Genomic DNA, 13917 nt, shown 5'->3' with positions numbered 1-13917 from the left:
GAAAAAATGTTAATGACGTTAATCGTCTTACACTGGTTGTATGTTAATTATAAGTATACATTTGTTGACATACCTACAATTACCCAGTTTACTGTACCTAGGCTATTAAAAGTCGGTTACTGTGTAGTTATCATTTTACTAAAATTACTAAAATATTATAATAATAATACTGTATAATAATTTTCGAAAAATGTTTTCATTGATTATGTAATGAAACGTGTACGGTGTAAAAAAACAGTTAACTGAAATAAAAAGAAACACGAGTTAGGTATAACTACCTAGTGTGCATACTGTGAATAATTATTTCAGCAGTTGAGATGTTCAGAAAATGTAGTCGAAAATTTAGAACTGTTTTTTTTAGCGAATCGATTAGTCACGGCATTGATTTTAAAATATACATACAGATAAGCGGTGCTATAAACAAGAATGGTGACGGATTCCCACCGTCAACAAAGGTTCTCTCGTTATCGTTTATCGACGGGCCGATGGCAAACTATGGTCTATGATGAATGTACCTTTGTTGACGGCGGGGTCCGCATAAAATCGGTCACCGTTTTTGTATATAACTACGCTTATCTGTAAATTTTAAAATCAATGGTCATGGCCCATGGGTATTTCTCAGTTCGTGGTAATAACTAATACGGAATACCCATGAGTAGTAATTCTTATGATTGTTGTGAATAATAATTATTGTGAATTTGATAACAATGGCTGACAAGTGACACTATTTAGTGTTTACTCATGCCTAAATAAACAGGTATGATTTCTAGAAAAACCGCGCACTGCGCAGCCCGCAGGTAAATTGTCCCAGACTTGGAAAAAGAAGTGTTTTACTGATGTTATAATTTCTGGTACCAAGTTATAAAATCTTCCATGACTTAGGCAAATGCGCAAAGACAGGCAAATTTCGTAATCTAGCAATCATGCCTGTTTATTTATAAAAAAAAAAAGTCGTGTGATTACTGAACATTTGTATGTTGCTCCTTAGATAAGATAAGAATTTAGTGGTCAAAACAATAATTTGTCATTTAAATGTAATTTCGAAATGCAAGCACTGAGTCTTTTTTGTATGCGAAATTCAATTCGTAGGTCTTATACGACGGCGTAGTGATTTATTCCATAGAAAAAATGTAAACATCAACCGCAAAGATGAGGTACCTAATTATTAGTTTCTTTAATTTGGAATACAAAACTAAAACTATTATAATAATTGAAACAACCTAATTGTTAATCATGTATGTTTACAGGAAACTTGGATGTCAACTGCAATGAACTCATATTTCCATCATTTTGTTAAAAATTGTAGATATTTAATGTGGCATGCAGTTTTTCCATATTTGTTGAACTATTCTCTATTGGAAATTTAACTATACTAAAAAAATTTATTCTTTGAGATTTCAAGTGAAAGTTGCATATTTTTAAACTTGTCTATGTATTAATATTCTCAACCATGTTTTCTTCTATGTTTAAATCGTTACACAAAAATTCTCTCTACAATAATAAAATAGATAATGTTTTACCAGAAACCATTGAAATTGCTAGAAAAAATGTCCAAAGTCAATTGGAAGAATTTTTTTTGGATGAGGACAGTGATAAAAATTTGCTAACGATAACAATTGATGAGTCTTTCGAAAACATGTCCATTGCTGAGAATGCCTCAGACGCACTCTCTATGTGTGATTCTGAAGACATTTTAATAAATTCCAAAGAGATTTTTAATGATACATCATTTAATAATGAGAATGACAAATATTCAGCCGTTACAAAAATTAACAATAAAATCAAATCTTTACAGTGTTTGTTTACATGGAATTTAAAACACGATATTGACACTAAGGATGTAATAACATGTATTATAAATAAATATGGTGATCATAGTTTAGACATGACAATTCCCGAATTTACACTTGAAAAGTAAATACTTTCGTATTATTATTATTATTATTCTTAATTTAATATTATTTACTCGGTTAATAATTTTAGGTACTTGGGTAATATCATTATGTGTTATGAATTATTTCTAAAAAATGAGTATGAAATGGCAAATACGAAAGTATTGGAAATGAGCAAATGGCTTGAAGAGTTAGATAGCGGTACCAATGAGTTTTATCTATCTATTCGTTTTGGACTAAAACATGTGATGCTGTCTACATATGTGCATATATTGTTCTCTATTAATTCTATTGATGAAAGTAAATGGGTATGTAGCATATATTTAATCTATAGGCGATAAGTTTACAACTCCCTATCTTATACAAAATGTATTTTAGTTTTCTTTTATTTACCGATTTAACAAATATTATCTAAAAACTTCAGTCATTAGTGGTTTATAATACAGTTAAATAATTGTTAGGGTCGAAACTCGAACAGTGAAAGTGAATCGATCAATTGAATACATAATGTCCGGTTGTAAACATGGCTTTGTCACTAAAATTTTTAATTGTTCAATCTTAATAGTAAAAGAGAATTACGTCTCATAGAGTAATCAGATTTTGAACATTATTATTATTATTATGTTTTTAAATGAAAGTTTCTAATGGATTCATTGACCTATATTTTTTCATACCGTTATAAAAATTACAATAACTTAACATTAAAAAAAAAAAAAGAAATTACGAGTCCAATGTGGGCTGTTGGTAGTCTTCTACACTTTCAAAGAAAACAAGTTGAAGTGTTAAATAAAATAACTTGATATCACCCTGGCGCCATTCCGACCCTGTAGGCTACAATATGTATAACATGTGCATTTGTATAATACAATTTGCTTATCATTTTTTTTAGCTACTAAGTGATATTATTCCATTTGAATGTATGGAGTATAAATCAAAAGCAGCTATTTATGCCTTACGTGCTTTTGTATTGATTGAATATGGTTGTGATTCAAAAGATTTTAAGATGGCTAAAAAATATGTCAAAAAGGCATGTAGTTTAGACCCGACTACTTGGCAATGGCATTACATCCATTCTTTAGTACACACGGCTAGTAGACATTTTTTGTTTGGAAAAGATTTGTATTCGAATCCAACAAAGCAAGAAAAGGATACAATTCAACATGCAATTTCATTGGCAAATGAAATAAATTGGCAGTTGGATTTTCATAGCCTTATTTTAGAGTGGGATTCTTTAATAAATAATTTTCATTGCACTAAAACTAAAATTTCAATGGAGAATGACTACACAGAGGTTAACAAAGTGGTTTTTGAAATTTTCCAGTGAGTTTTATTCGTTTTACACTTTTAATTAGTAATTCAAGTTTTAAAATTTTTAATTCTTATAGGAAAATTATAAATATGGAACCCAATAATCCGTATTTGGTTGTTATGTGTAAAAGGACATTGATGACTGTTCCGCTAATGGTTCATGACAAACAATTAGGAGAACAGATTATAACGAAAGCATTACAAATGGCTCCAAATGATTTGACACTTCAAAATGCAATTGCGGTTGCTACAGAAGTATTCAATGAAATAGTAAGATTCTATTTGAAAAAATAAGTATATGTAAGCTTTAAACTTTTTATGTTATAGGATCAAAAAATTAATATTACTCTAGGTAAACCATTTTCGAAGCAAAATATTACTATCTATACTTATAAATAAAAAAGTAGTAAAATAGTATATCTAGAATGAAAGTAGGTTTGAAAGGGATGAATGATGGCTATGCCTATTATACAATATGTTTCACAAATATATAATAAATTCTTATAACTTAAACAAATTTTATTTTTATTTTTTAAATTCCACGTGGACAAATTGTGGGTAATACATACATACATATAAATAAAATTGAAAAGTTTTTCCAGGTTAATCTTTGAAACGGCTAAACCGATTTTAACGTAGACAAAGTCGTAATATAGTGTTTGAAAGATATTTTTTTTGTGTTATAAAAGCATTTTATGTATGTTATTAAGATATTTTAACTTTGCAGAATTTGATTAATGGCTGTTCTATTAATACTACTCTTGAAGATGACCAATCTTTGTTAGAAAAAGATTTAAAACTAATAGTAGAACACCATCAACAAGATAAAAATGCCATTCCTTATTTAACAGATTTGTTAAAAAAATATGATGGACTTAACATGTGGATCATATTGGCTCAAATTTGTTCATATACGATACTATTCGAAAAAAATCTAAAAGCTGGATTAGAATACTTCATGATGCTTATTGAACAAAAAGATATTTCCACTAGTGATGTTGTAACGGTAACTAAAACAGTTTTTTTTTTTTTTAATTTTAATACTAATAATAATATCTATTACATAATTTCAGCTTCATTGTTCGGTATTCACTGTGCCCAAGAAGTTTAATTTAGCTGAGCTGATTAGTAACGAAATTAGATTAGCGACAAATTCAACTTCCATATCTCTGGATGACATGTTTTATCAAATGAAAGTTTTGTATAAAATAATGGAAGTATATCAGTTAAAGTTAAAATGTGTGGATCCTTTGATGTGTGCTAATTTAGTTTGCGATTCTTCGAGTAAAAGAAATAGTACTCAAAAGGAATACAACCAAACTAATGGTGATAGTATTATTAATGATGTCGACAAGCAACAAGAAACATTAAAAAAACGTAAAACTAGAAGTCACAAACCAAAATGTATGCTGACTGTTAGTGCTAAATTACACACAAAGAAAGTGGAATCGAGTAAAAAACTTAAACAAGAACATTACTCAAAGATAATAACACAAAACTGTGTAAACACAATAAACCTTCAAGAAAAAAAACTGAAAAAATCTCGTTTGTCATTAAGAAGCAAGCGAGCTAAAAATATAACGAAAAAAAATTTTAAAATGTTGGTGAAAAATAATTTGGGTAGTTTGGCGAACATAGTAAAAAGTCATAATGTAGATATCAGCATTTCTACTTTTCCAAAGAACGAAACCTCTCCTCGTTTGTACAGGAATTTAGCAACAGAATTTATCAGAAAATTTCCTGTGAGTACACAAATAATGTACACTGATGCTTCAAAAACTCTCAATGGTGTCGGCATTTCTATAGTGCACAACCGATTTATGTACAAGTTAAAAATCCCTGACAACTGTAGTTCGTTCACTGCGGAGGCTATAGCTATAAGAATAGCAATAGGTATAGCAAAGCTATCACATGGCTCTAGCTTTAAAATTTTATCAGACGCACTGAGTGTACTCAACAGAATTCGAGACACTCAAACTAGTGACCCGACAATCAAAGCTATTTTAGCAGAATTAAAGACATGTAATAAAACAATATCATTTATTTGGGTTCCTGGACATTGTGGTATTTTAGGAAATGAAAGAGCAAATAAAGCAGCGAGCGAAGCTACAAAATTGTCTGAAGTTACTAACATATCTACTGTTATGGACTTTAATAAAGCTATTATTCTTGCCATTAAAAACAAAATGGCATTATAAGTGATTTATATCAAGTCTGTATTGATGGTGTTACTTAAAAATATACATATGGCCTGAAATGGTTAAGCATCTTACTAGAACTTTTTTTAAATGGTTGAATTAATATTTAAATTACAGTTAAAATGGGTAAAAAATGTTTTTAAATATTATTAATTATTAAGATTAAACTCTTAAATTATAACTTTAAGTAAAAGTTATTATATTATTAAGTATCTACCAAAAAAATAAATTGTTCAACACATACTAATCTTTTTTATTACTATTTTACAAACTTGCCTTGAATTTTACAAAATATGTACAATTTTATTATACAGATAATAAGTTAATATGGTAGACCATAGATTCAACAGTAACCACATTCTTACAAGAAATATATTATGTACCCAATGTTTCATTTTTCAAATTTTGTTTATCCGATATATAACTATATTTTTGTAATAGTAATTTTACTTTTTTTAATAGTATATATTATCTATTTTTTGACACTTATGGATTTTGTTTACCAATAAAATGTTTGTAATTACTCTATTTTTGTTATTAATTGTGATTTATTTATTGTTTACCAATACCTTACGAGTGTAAAATATTTAAAAAAATGTTATTGTTCTAAATCTATTACAGACCAAGTAAAACACATTTTGCTAGTCGGAGTCTTTCACTATTACATAAATTGATAATTAAGTAAAGTTAAAAATAAAAAAATAAATCAACCCATGGTTTCAATATACATGGTCCGGCAGTGAAACGGGATGATTTCAATACTTAATTACTATTTAATGAATGAATAAATTTTAATTATAATATAAATATAAAGTATAAGAGTTACAATTTTATGTTCAATACAAAAAAATACTATTTTTCATGTACTACGTTTGCCAAAAGACCTCCATTGTTATTTATGCATTCTTGTAGGCGGAACTTAAAGTTTTGCATGACCTCTCGCAGCATATTAACGGCTTGCGATTTTTTTTTTTGGGGATACCTTAAATCAAAAGTGTTTGAGGCCAATCCACCAAAAACTATCCAAACACTCAAATAACGAGATTGAATCAATTTACATTAATATGGTGCGAGAGGTCATGCAAAACTTTAAGTTCCGCCTACAAGAATGCATAAATAACAATGGAGGTCATTTGGCAAACGTAGTACATAAAAAATAGTATTTTTTTGTATTGAACATAAAATTGTAACTCTTATACTTTATATTTATTAAAATTAAAATTTATTCATTCATTAAATAGTAATTAAGTATTGAAATCATCCCGTTTCACTGCCGGACCCTGTAGTTAAACTACCATTCAATTTTAATCGTGGTTGGTGCATCGGAATTCAAGAATCAAGAATTCCAAATACACTGAAGCATTATAATTATTATAAAACGAATAGGTATGTAAAACGTCAAGTAACGTTCGTTATCAGTTTTCATAAGATGGCCGCCTGATAATATCGATACCCATCATCGGGTAACTCAAATGTTACCGACATTCATTTTACTGCTGTTATCTCAACATACCTGTTGTGTGTGATTCTGCGTCTTAACATTCAACATTTGTGACAGCATTTAAAAATTCCCTAATGTACCGAAATATCTATAACTTGTTTTGTATTCGATAATTGAATATCGATACTTATTACTTCCATGAAGTAGGTATGGATATTAGTTATTCTTTGCTTAGTATATTTTATTATTCTAAAATACTCAGTCTAGTTATTTTATAACCTACCTATATTGAAATTAGACATCAGCTGCTTTGCTGAATTATACTAAATGACGATTAGTAATTAGCGTAACCCTTCTACATTTCTCATATCTGATAATTAGCTAGGTTGAAACAGATTACACTAAATTGTTAGTTTGTCTATTTTCCTTTGCTAAAGATTACATTTTAAAATTACAAAAAATTAAGAATTGTTTGCTGTTTATAATAATAAACTGATTTGTTTTTGTTTACACGTATTGTTTAGTATCACAAATTCAGTTTCTCTTTCCAACAATGTCGTTCCACAGTGTATCTTATACTAAGGCACCTTTGTTTTTAGTCCATGTGTAAACTCTGACGTTTTAAACTTGTAAGTAATGCTACTTTTTTTGAGTATACATTATATTTGTATAGGTAGATTGATGTTTAATTAAATTAATACTATATATTTTTATTTTTAGGTATTCATCTATTAAGCATAGTATTTTATTTTTTTTGGAAATCTGTAATAAAATTAATAATACAACATGATTACGTCAATGTTTAATTCACTTTTCAAAAAGACGAAAGTTAATAAAAAAACTGAACCGGCTGAAAATGTAGTTGCAGCAAGAAAAGACGTTGAGAAATTGTTACTTGAATTCATTCAACCTAAAGATAATACTGACAATGAAGACAATCATCCGATATCGAAAGCTTATTCAGCCTTTGAATTGCTATCTCTTGATGATAATTCATCAACAAAAGAGAATGATGAGTTAGTTTTTGATGATGCTAGTGACACTAGCAATGATACTAAAAGTGAATCAAGTAGTGAAAGAAAAAGTAAGCTTTCATTATCTAGTGAAGATCAAACCAAAAGTAAAATGATAAACAAATTGAATAATTTACAATGCCTCTTTACTTGGAATTTAAAAGGAAAAAATAAATATAATTTAAGTGAACGTATTAAAAACAAATATGGTGATTTTAATTTGGATATTTCTCAACCAAAATTTACATTTGAAAGGTACTTAGAATTTTGTTGCCTTTTTAGGTATTTTGGTTTTACTCACAAATTAGTATTACGATACTTATGTAGATATATACATATTTGTTTTAAGGTTTATTGGCAATCTCATTATTAGTTATGAAATGTTCCATAATGAAGATAAAGAAGTAGCTCAACTTAAGGTTTTAGAAATTGGTAAATGGCTCGAAGAACTAGATAACGGTTCCGATGAATTTTATTTATCAATTAATATTGGATTGAAACATGTTACAATGTCTACTTTTGCTCACATGGTGTTTGCAACAAACCTTATTGAACAAAGTCGATGGGTAAGTCTTAGCTTTTTTTTTATTCTGCTATGTGGGGAAAATGTGAAAGAGAAGAGATTTAGACTTTGTGTTTTTAGAGATGTTCCACCTAAAATATAAGCGCATATAATTTACCTCTCGACTGTTTGTTTTCATATTTAAATTTTATTTTATTTCTAATGCACTCTATATAAACTGATTTTGTGAGATGTATGACAGAACACTGCTGATTCACAGTATGTGGTAATGCAACCTACCCAATACCTAAAGTTACTTGAGTCTAGTACACTTGTACACCAAGTTCAATGCTTTCTACCACACAAGTTGACCTATTATTTCATGAAATGTATGCATTAATACATGTACACATTATATTGGTTTTAAAACTTAAATAAACATAATAAGCCAAGACCAATTAATTATGTATTTACCACAATAAATTAGCAAAAATGTATTTTTAATCAAGATTTAATTAATTGTTTTCCAGTTGTTAGATGATATTGTACCTTTCCCAAGTTTAACTTGTAAACCAAGAGCAGCTGTGCATGCTGCAAGAGCTGCTGTGTTAATTGAATATGGTGGTAATTCAGGTTACTTCAAAAAAGCCAATGAGTGTGCTAAAAAAGCATGCGATTTGGATCCTACGAGTTCATATTGGTTTTATCTATATTCCATTGTAATGAGTGCACAAAGACAATTCTTACAATCTTTTAAGTCCTGCCCAACAGAAAAAGAAAAAACTGCTATTCAAAATGCAATTATGTTATCAGACGGTAAAAATACAAAATACAATTTCCATAGAATGGTGTTGGACCGAGAAACTATTGTTAGTGAGTTTCATGCTGACAAAAATAACAGAGATAAAATTAAAATGGAAAAAAATATCAAAGACAACCGAATGATTGTTAAAATGATTAAGTATGTAAAACCTACATTTTCATTTATTATTATTTGATATTTTACAGTAAATATTCTGTTCTTCTTTACAGCACATTAAGTGCACAATCGCGACATACTTTGGTACATTTTTTTTAGCAGTTAAAACAATTGACAATATTATTTATAAATAAGTATATTCTTCTTTATTTATTTTTTTTACTTCCGGCTACAAAATTACGACTTGTCTCAGACAGCAAAGCAATTAGAAAATCTCCTCCCTAGAAGGGTCAGCGATAACCCTATATGGGCCGTTTCCATGCTGAAATAAATTTATAGTTAATACCAAGCGTCAAGTTCCAGACAAAACAATGACATTTTTTTTTTCCAGAATTAGACAGTAATATTACACATTTAAAAAAAATGTTTAAAATACATTTTTTTTGGCCAAGTGTGCTTTCTACAATATTTCCGTAACAAATATATTTTAATTTTTCCTGAGAGAATAACTTATTTGTTTTAAACTTCCTTTTTTTTTAAATATATGTAAAATTGTTATCTTATTCTGGAAAACAATTAAACTTGGCAAAAAAGTTGTAATTGTAGTTGTTGAAAAAAGTCTTTGCTCGAACTTTATCCAAACACTTGGTTGTAACTTGTAAACGTTTCAGCTTCGATATGAAACTTGGATGGAATTGGTTTTACAATGTATTTTATTATTATAGAAATGAGAAAACTTTTTTCTCATATTTGGGTGCAGTTTTCAAGTTAAATGATTATAAGTAGATAATAGTATGTGTACACTTATGTAATATTTAAATAGAAATCTAAAATCTGTAGTCTAATTTTTTTTTTTTTTTTAAATAGGCTAATCCTAAAGCTGCTTATACTATTATATTATACTATTACTAGCAAGCCGAACCATTCGCGAGCCCGTCCCAATTTGGCTTGGTTCGCGTTAGGTTCATGTCAAGTTCGGTAGTTGGATTCTCGCGAACAGTTCGGCTCGCTGTGTTAGTCAGATGTATACGTACTTTAAAAATATAATAACAATAATTATTATGTTCATCACAAAATATCTAATTATAATAATTATCATATTTTAGGACAATATTAAGCATGGACCCAGAAGATCCGCATTTAATAGTTCAATGCGCAAAAACATTAATTACACTTCCATATATGGTACGAGACATACAGTTAGGAAAAGAGTACTTGTCTCGTGCAATTCAAATGGCTCCAAATGACATGACAGTTTTAAAAGCTGTTACAAATGTGATTGAAGTATCTAAAGATATAGTATGGTTATCTGTATTTATATTAAAACTAGATTATATAATAACAATGTACTTTATAAAACTTAATACCTAATAATTTAATATATTATAGAATAAGAAAAAGAACTCTGAAAAAAATCAACATCCTGCAAAGGTCAATCAGTTGGGAGAGGATTTACGCCACATAGTTGAAAAACATAAAAAAAAAGAAAATGCTGTTCCTTATCTAACAGATCTGGTGGCAAAAGTTAATAATAATAACGATAAATGGAAAATAGTGTCTCAAATATGTTCATATTCAATATTGTTCAACAACAATTTAAGAGCTGGTGTCGAACAATTTATGATGCTTATTGAACAACCAAACATAGCTAACAGTAAAATTATTACGGTGAGTGACAACTTTTGTTTAATGATATCCATCTGCATGCAAAATATTTGCTATAGGTTGTTACGTTAGGTTAGGTCAAGTCAATGTCGTGTACCATAAAGTTTAGACTGTTAATATCAGTTTTTAATAAATAATAAGATCTATTTTTCGTTTTCTAAATTTATGACTACCAAAGAATCTGACCAGTGTTTTATTTGTAAATATTGAGTTTATAAGGGTCTAATAAGTATTTTTTTTTTAATCTTTATTTAATTTTTCACTTGTTTTTAGAATCATTATTCTTCGTTTATCAATGGATGCAATATGATTAACTTGGCAGAACTTGTTGTTAATGAAATTAGCTTGGCGATAGTATCGAGTAATACATTAAGTCATGACTTGGTATACTATGTTCAAGTTCTATCAAAGATTTTGGAAACGTGTAAGCTGAATAGAAAAGACGCAGATCCACTCATGTGTTCTAATATAAAAAGTAACTCATCAGTGATGTCAGCATGTTCGAGTACAACATATCAAAAAGAAAATAATTTGATGGATAATGAAAGTGTAGATTTAGATAGTGAAAGCGTACACAAAAGAAGAACCCGTAATCAGAAGTCAAAACATTTGCCTAATACTAAAGTGTTTCATAAATCTGAAAGTGGTAATAAATCTAATAAAAACGCTAGTTCAAAATCTAATCAAAACACAAGTTCAAAATCCAATCAAAATGCTAACTCAAAAAAAAATGTTCAGAGTAATGCGCAACAAAAGAAAGCTAAAGATGCCGAAATGAAGTATAAAATGGAAAAGTTTTTAAGTTCTACACCGACCCCTGTTTTTCCCACAGTCCAAGTCAATGACCTGGGTAGTTTACAAACTCAAAGTGATATAGAAAAATATGCCAAACAACTATATCAGAATATTGTTAATCGTTCTAATCAAAAGCCTCCTAATGCTAATCCAAATCTATACCAACACTTCAATGACAACAATCCCGGTCCAAGTTTTTCCCAACAGCCACAAAATATGTTCTTTAACAGTCAAGTACCACTTCAGATACCAAATCTGGCGACCATGCCGCAACAAAATCCACCACCCAGCTGGAGACCACCTAAACCGTATGTTCAAAAGAAGAAATAAAAATACATAGTTTTCCTACTTTTTTTCTTCAATTATTCACTTCTAAATTAATTAAGTTTCTAATTTTATTTTTTTTATATAGTTCTATGATATTTGTATTTATTTTTAGACTCAATACTGTAAAGTACATTGGCCCACATAGAAATTGGCATAAAATCTATATTAATTTGCCTAATTTATTGTTGATAAAAAACATTGTTTTAATTGAAATTTCAAGAGATGGTGTATACATACAAAGAATGTATTTTACACATACTAAAAAATATTATTATTATTATCATAATTTACACCAATGTAACTTTGTTGTTTACCTGATTTATTATACACTTAATTTCAGACTGTTTTATTTTAATTTTAAATTCTGTCTCTTTCTTGTACAATAAATGTACAACTAATTTTCAGCTGTTGTTTAAAAATGTTCACAGGAGAATCAACTGTAAACGAATTCCTAATATAGTAGCAAGTCTGGTTATGTTTTTTTAACTAAGTTCTCCTCGGAGGCCACGTTAATTCTGTATAGCAGTTGACTATCAGCAAGGGTATTAAAAAATAATTGGTTGTCGATACTACAGTAGTAATAATGGCTTTGTTCAATTCTAAAGTATCATTTTCAATATTGTCCAACTATGTTTTAATTTGATAATTTATAGCTTTTAAATGTACTTGTGTAAACGGCAATGTGGAGAACGCGTGCATCTCTTACCGGTGTGACTGATATTTAAGATTTATTATTTATTAAATATTATTGTTAACAATTATAATTCAGTAAAGTATTAAAACTACAACATTTTTTAACACTGTCATTATAGGGCCTATAAAGCGTCAACGTTTTATCAACAACTACCGTTGGTTCTCAATTATAAAATTAATATTGTGAGTTGGGACAAGACTGAAAATATTAACGTTTTTGTCACAACTCAATGAAGATAATACATGCACAATCTCTATCGATGGTTAATCCAAATGAGATGTTATTTTTAGTTCATGATTACATTGAACGATGGGGATTTCGTTTGGGAATCCTAAAGCATTTGTTATAGACTTAAAAGTCTAAAACAATGGGTTTAAAAACCCATTGCTCAAAGTTGTAGAACATTTAATTTATGTGTCCCTAAGTTTTGTCTTCATTCACGTTGGTGGTTTTCTGTGCCCGCCATCTTAAAACATTGACTCACGTTCTCACATCAACAACCGGTTTGCAAAGATGTTTGTGGCGACATTCGCGGTCTTGTTTTTATTGAAATTCATTCGTTGTGAGAAGTTGTTGATAAAGGATTTTTTTTCTTTGGTTCTTATGACATCATATGGAGGATAAAAAAATATTAAAATGGTTTTTGTTCGGAAAAATAATGTTGTTTGTTAATAAAAGATGGTTTACTAAATATTTTCATTCCCTCGCTAAACTTTTGAGTGAAGAAACGAAGCTAACATCTTTTAAGTTAGCAATAATGTTAATTACTCTCTGTATGACATGTTAACTTTTCAACTATTGTTTTGTATATTTTTACATTTAAAAACGTCTAAACTTGGCGGTGGTAGGAAGCACCATTATAAAGTAACCGTAAATAGTGAAATTAAAAAAAAAAACAATTTTCCAAATATTCATTCCCTCATAAGTCATAACGACCGTTTGATTTTGGTTTTTGAATCAGCACATAAGCATGTTGCTGTATAGCTGCCGCACAAAATGTTTTTAAAAGAAAGCATTAGAGTAGCGACGAGTCAAAATAAGTTACAAAAATTGTAGGTCACAAAAAGTATTTTGCCGTTGGATCTTATCTTTTTGTCGAGTCGCTTATTACAAGAAAATTAATATAAACTAGGTATAATGATTAAAAAAAGACATATTTTGGA

General features: G+C 28.9%; 2 protein-coding genes across 3 annotated transcripts; both read left to right on the top strand.

Moving 5' to 3' along the window:
- Positions 1–599: 599 nt before the first annotated feature.
- LOC126841750 (uncharacterized) lies at positions 600–5926 on the top strand. The gene is made up of 7 exons (XM_050578381.1): positions 600–1154; positions 1248–1914; positions 1984–2200; positions 2782–3212; positions 3278–3470; positions 3928–4206; positions 4274–5926. The coding sequence occupies exons 2-7, from the start codon at positions 1451–1453 to the stop codon at positions 5396–5398; spliced, it is 2709 nt and encodes a 902-aa protein (XP_050434338.1). The 5' UTR covers positions 600–1154; positions 1248–1450; the 3' UTR covers positions 5399–5926.
- Positions 5927–6905: 979 nt separating this feature from the next.
- Positions 6906–12409, top strand: LOC126841936 (uncharacterized). 2 transcript variants are annotated; one of them, XM_050578755.1, is made up of 8 exons: positions 6906–7042; positions 7364–7468; positions 7560–8107; positions 8202–8418; positions 8885–9315; positions 10380–10572; positions 10663–10941; positions 11212–12409. In XM_050578755.1, exons 3-8 carry the CDS (start codon positions 7626–7628, stop codon positions 12061–12063), a joined length of 2454 nt encoding a protein of 817 aa, XP_050434712.1. In that variant the 5' UTR covers positions 6906–7042; positions 7364–7468; positions 7560–7625; the 3' UTR covers positions 12064–12409. The 2 variants fall into 2 exon arrangements, with proteins under 2 accessions (XP_050434712.1, XP_050434711.1); XM_050578754.1 differs by having other exon boundaries at positions 6906–7046.
- Positions 12410–13917: the final 1508 nt, after the last annotated feature.

Source organism: Adelges cooleyi, unplaced genomic scaffold (assembly GCF_023614345.1).
Source record: "Adelges cooleyi isolate 19-005CV unplaced genomic scaffold, UGA_ACOO_1.1 ACOO_flye_CR_arks_rails_tigmint_CR_PRNA_41, whole genome shotgun sequence".
In the NCBI taxonomy this organism is placed as follows: domain Eukaryota; kingdom Metazoa; phylum Arthropoda; class Insecta; order Hemiptera; family Adelgidae; genus Adelges; species Adelges cooleyi.
The sequence above is the reverse complement of the archived record's forward strand: the minus strand, read 5'-3'. Positions and strand labels throughout refer to the sequence as shown.

What these genes read in the sequence shown, in the direction of transcription:
- LOC126841936 (XM_050578755.1), top strand. Translation starts at nt 7,626, where the DNA reads ATGATTACGTCAATGTTTAATTCACTTTTCAAAAAGACGAAAGTTAAT. An exon ending in TTGAAGTATCTAAAGATATA is followed by an intron (nt 10,573 to 10,662) that starts GTATGGTTATCT and finishes AATATATTATAG; the next exon opens with AATAAGAAAAAGAACTCTGA. An exon ending in CTAACAGTAAAATTATTACG is followed by an intron (nt 10,942 to 11,211) that starts GTGAGTGACAAC and finishes ACTTGTTTTTAG; the next exon opens with AATCATTATTCTTCGTTTAT.
- LOC126841750 (XM_050578381.1), top strand. Translation starts at nt 1,451, where the DNA reads ATGTTTTCTTCTATGTTTAAATCGTTACACAAAAATTCTCTCTACAAT. An exon ending in CTATTGATGAAAGTAAATGG is followed by an intron (nt 2,201 to 2,781) that starts GTATGTAGCATA and finishes CATTTTTTTTAG; the next exon opens with CTACTAAGTGATATTATTCC. An exon ending in CCACTAGTGATGTTGTAACG is followed by an intron (nt 4,207 to 4,273) that starts GTAACTAAAACA and finishes ACATAATTTCAG; the next exon opens with CTTCATTGTTCGGTATTCAC.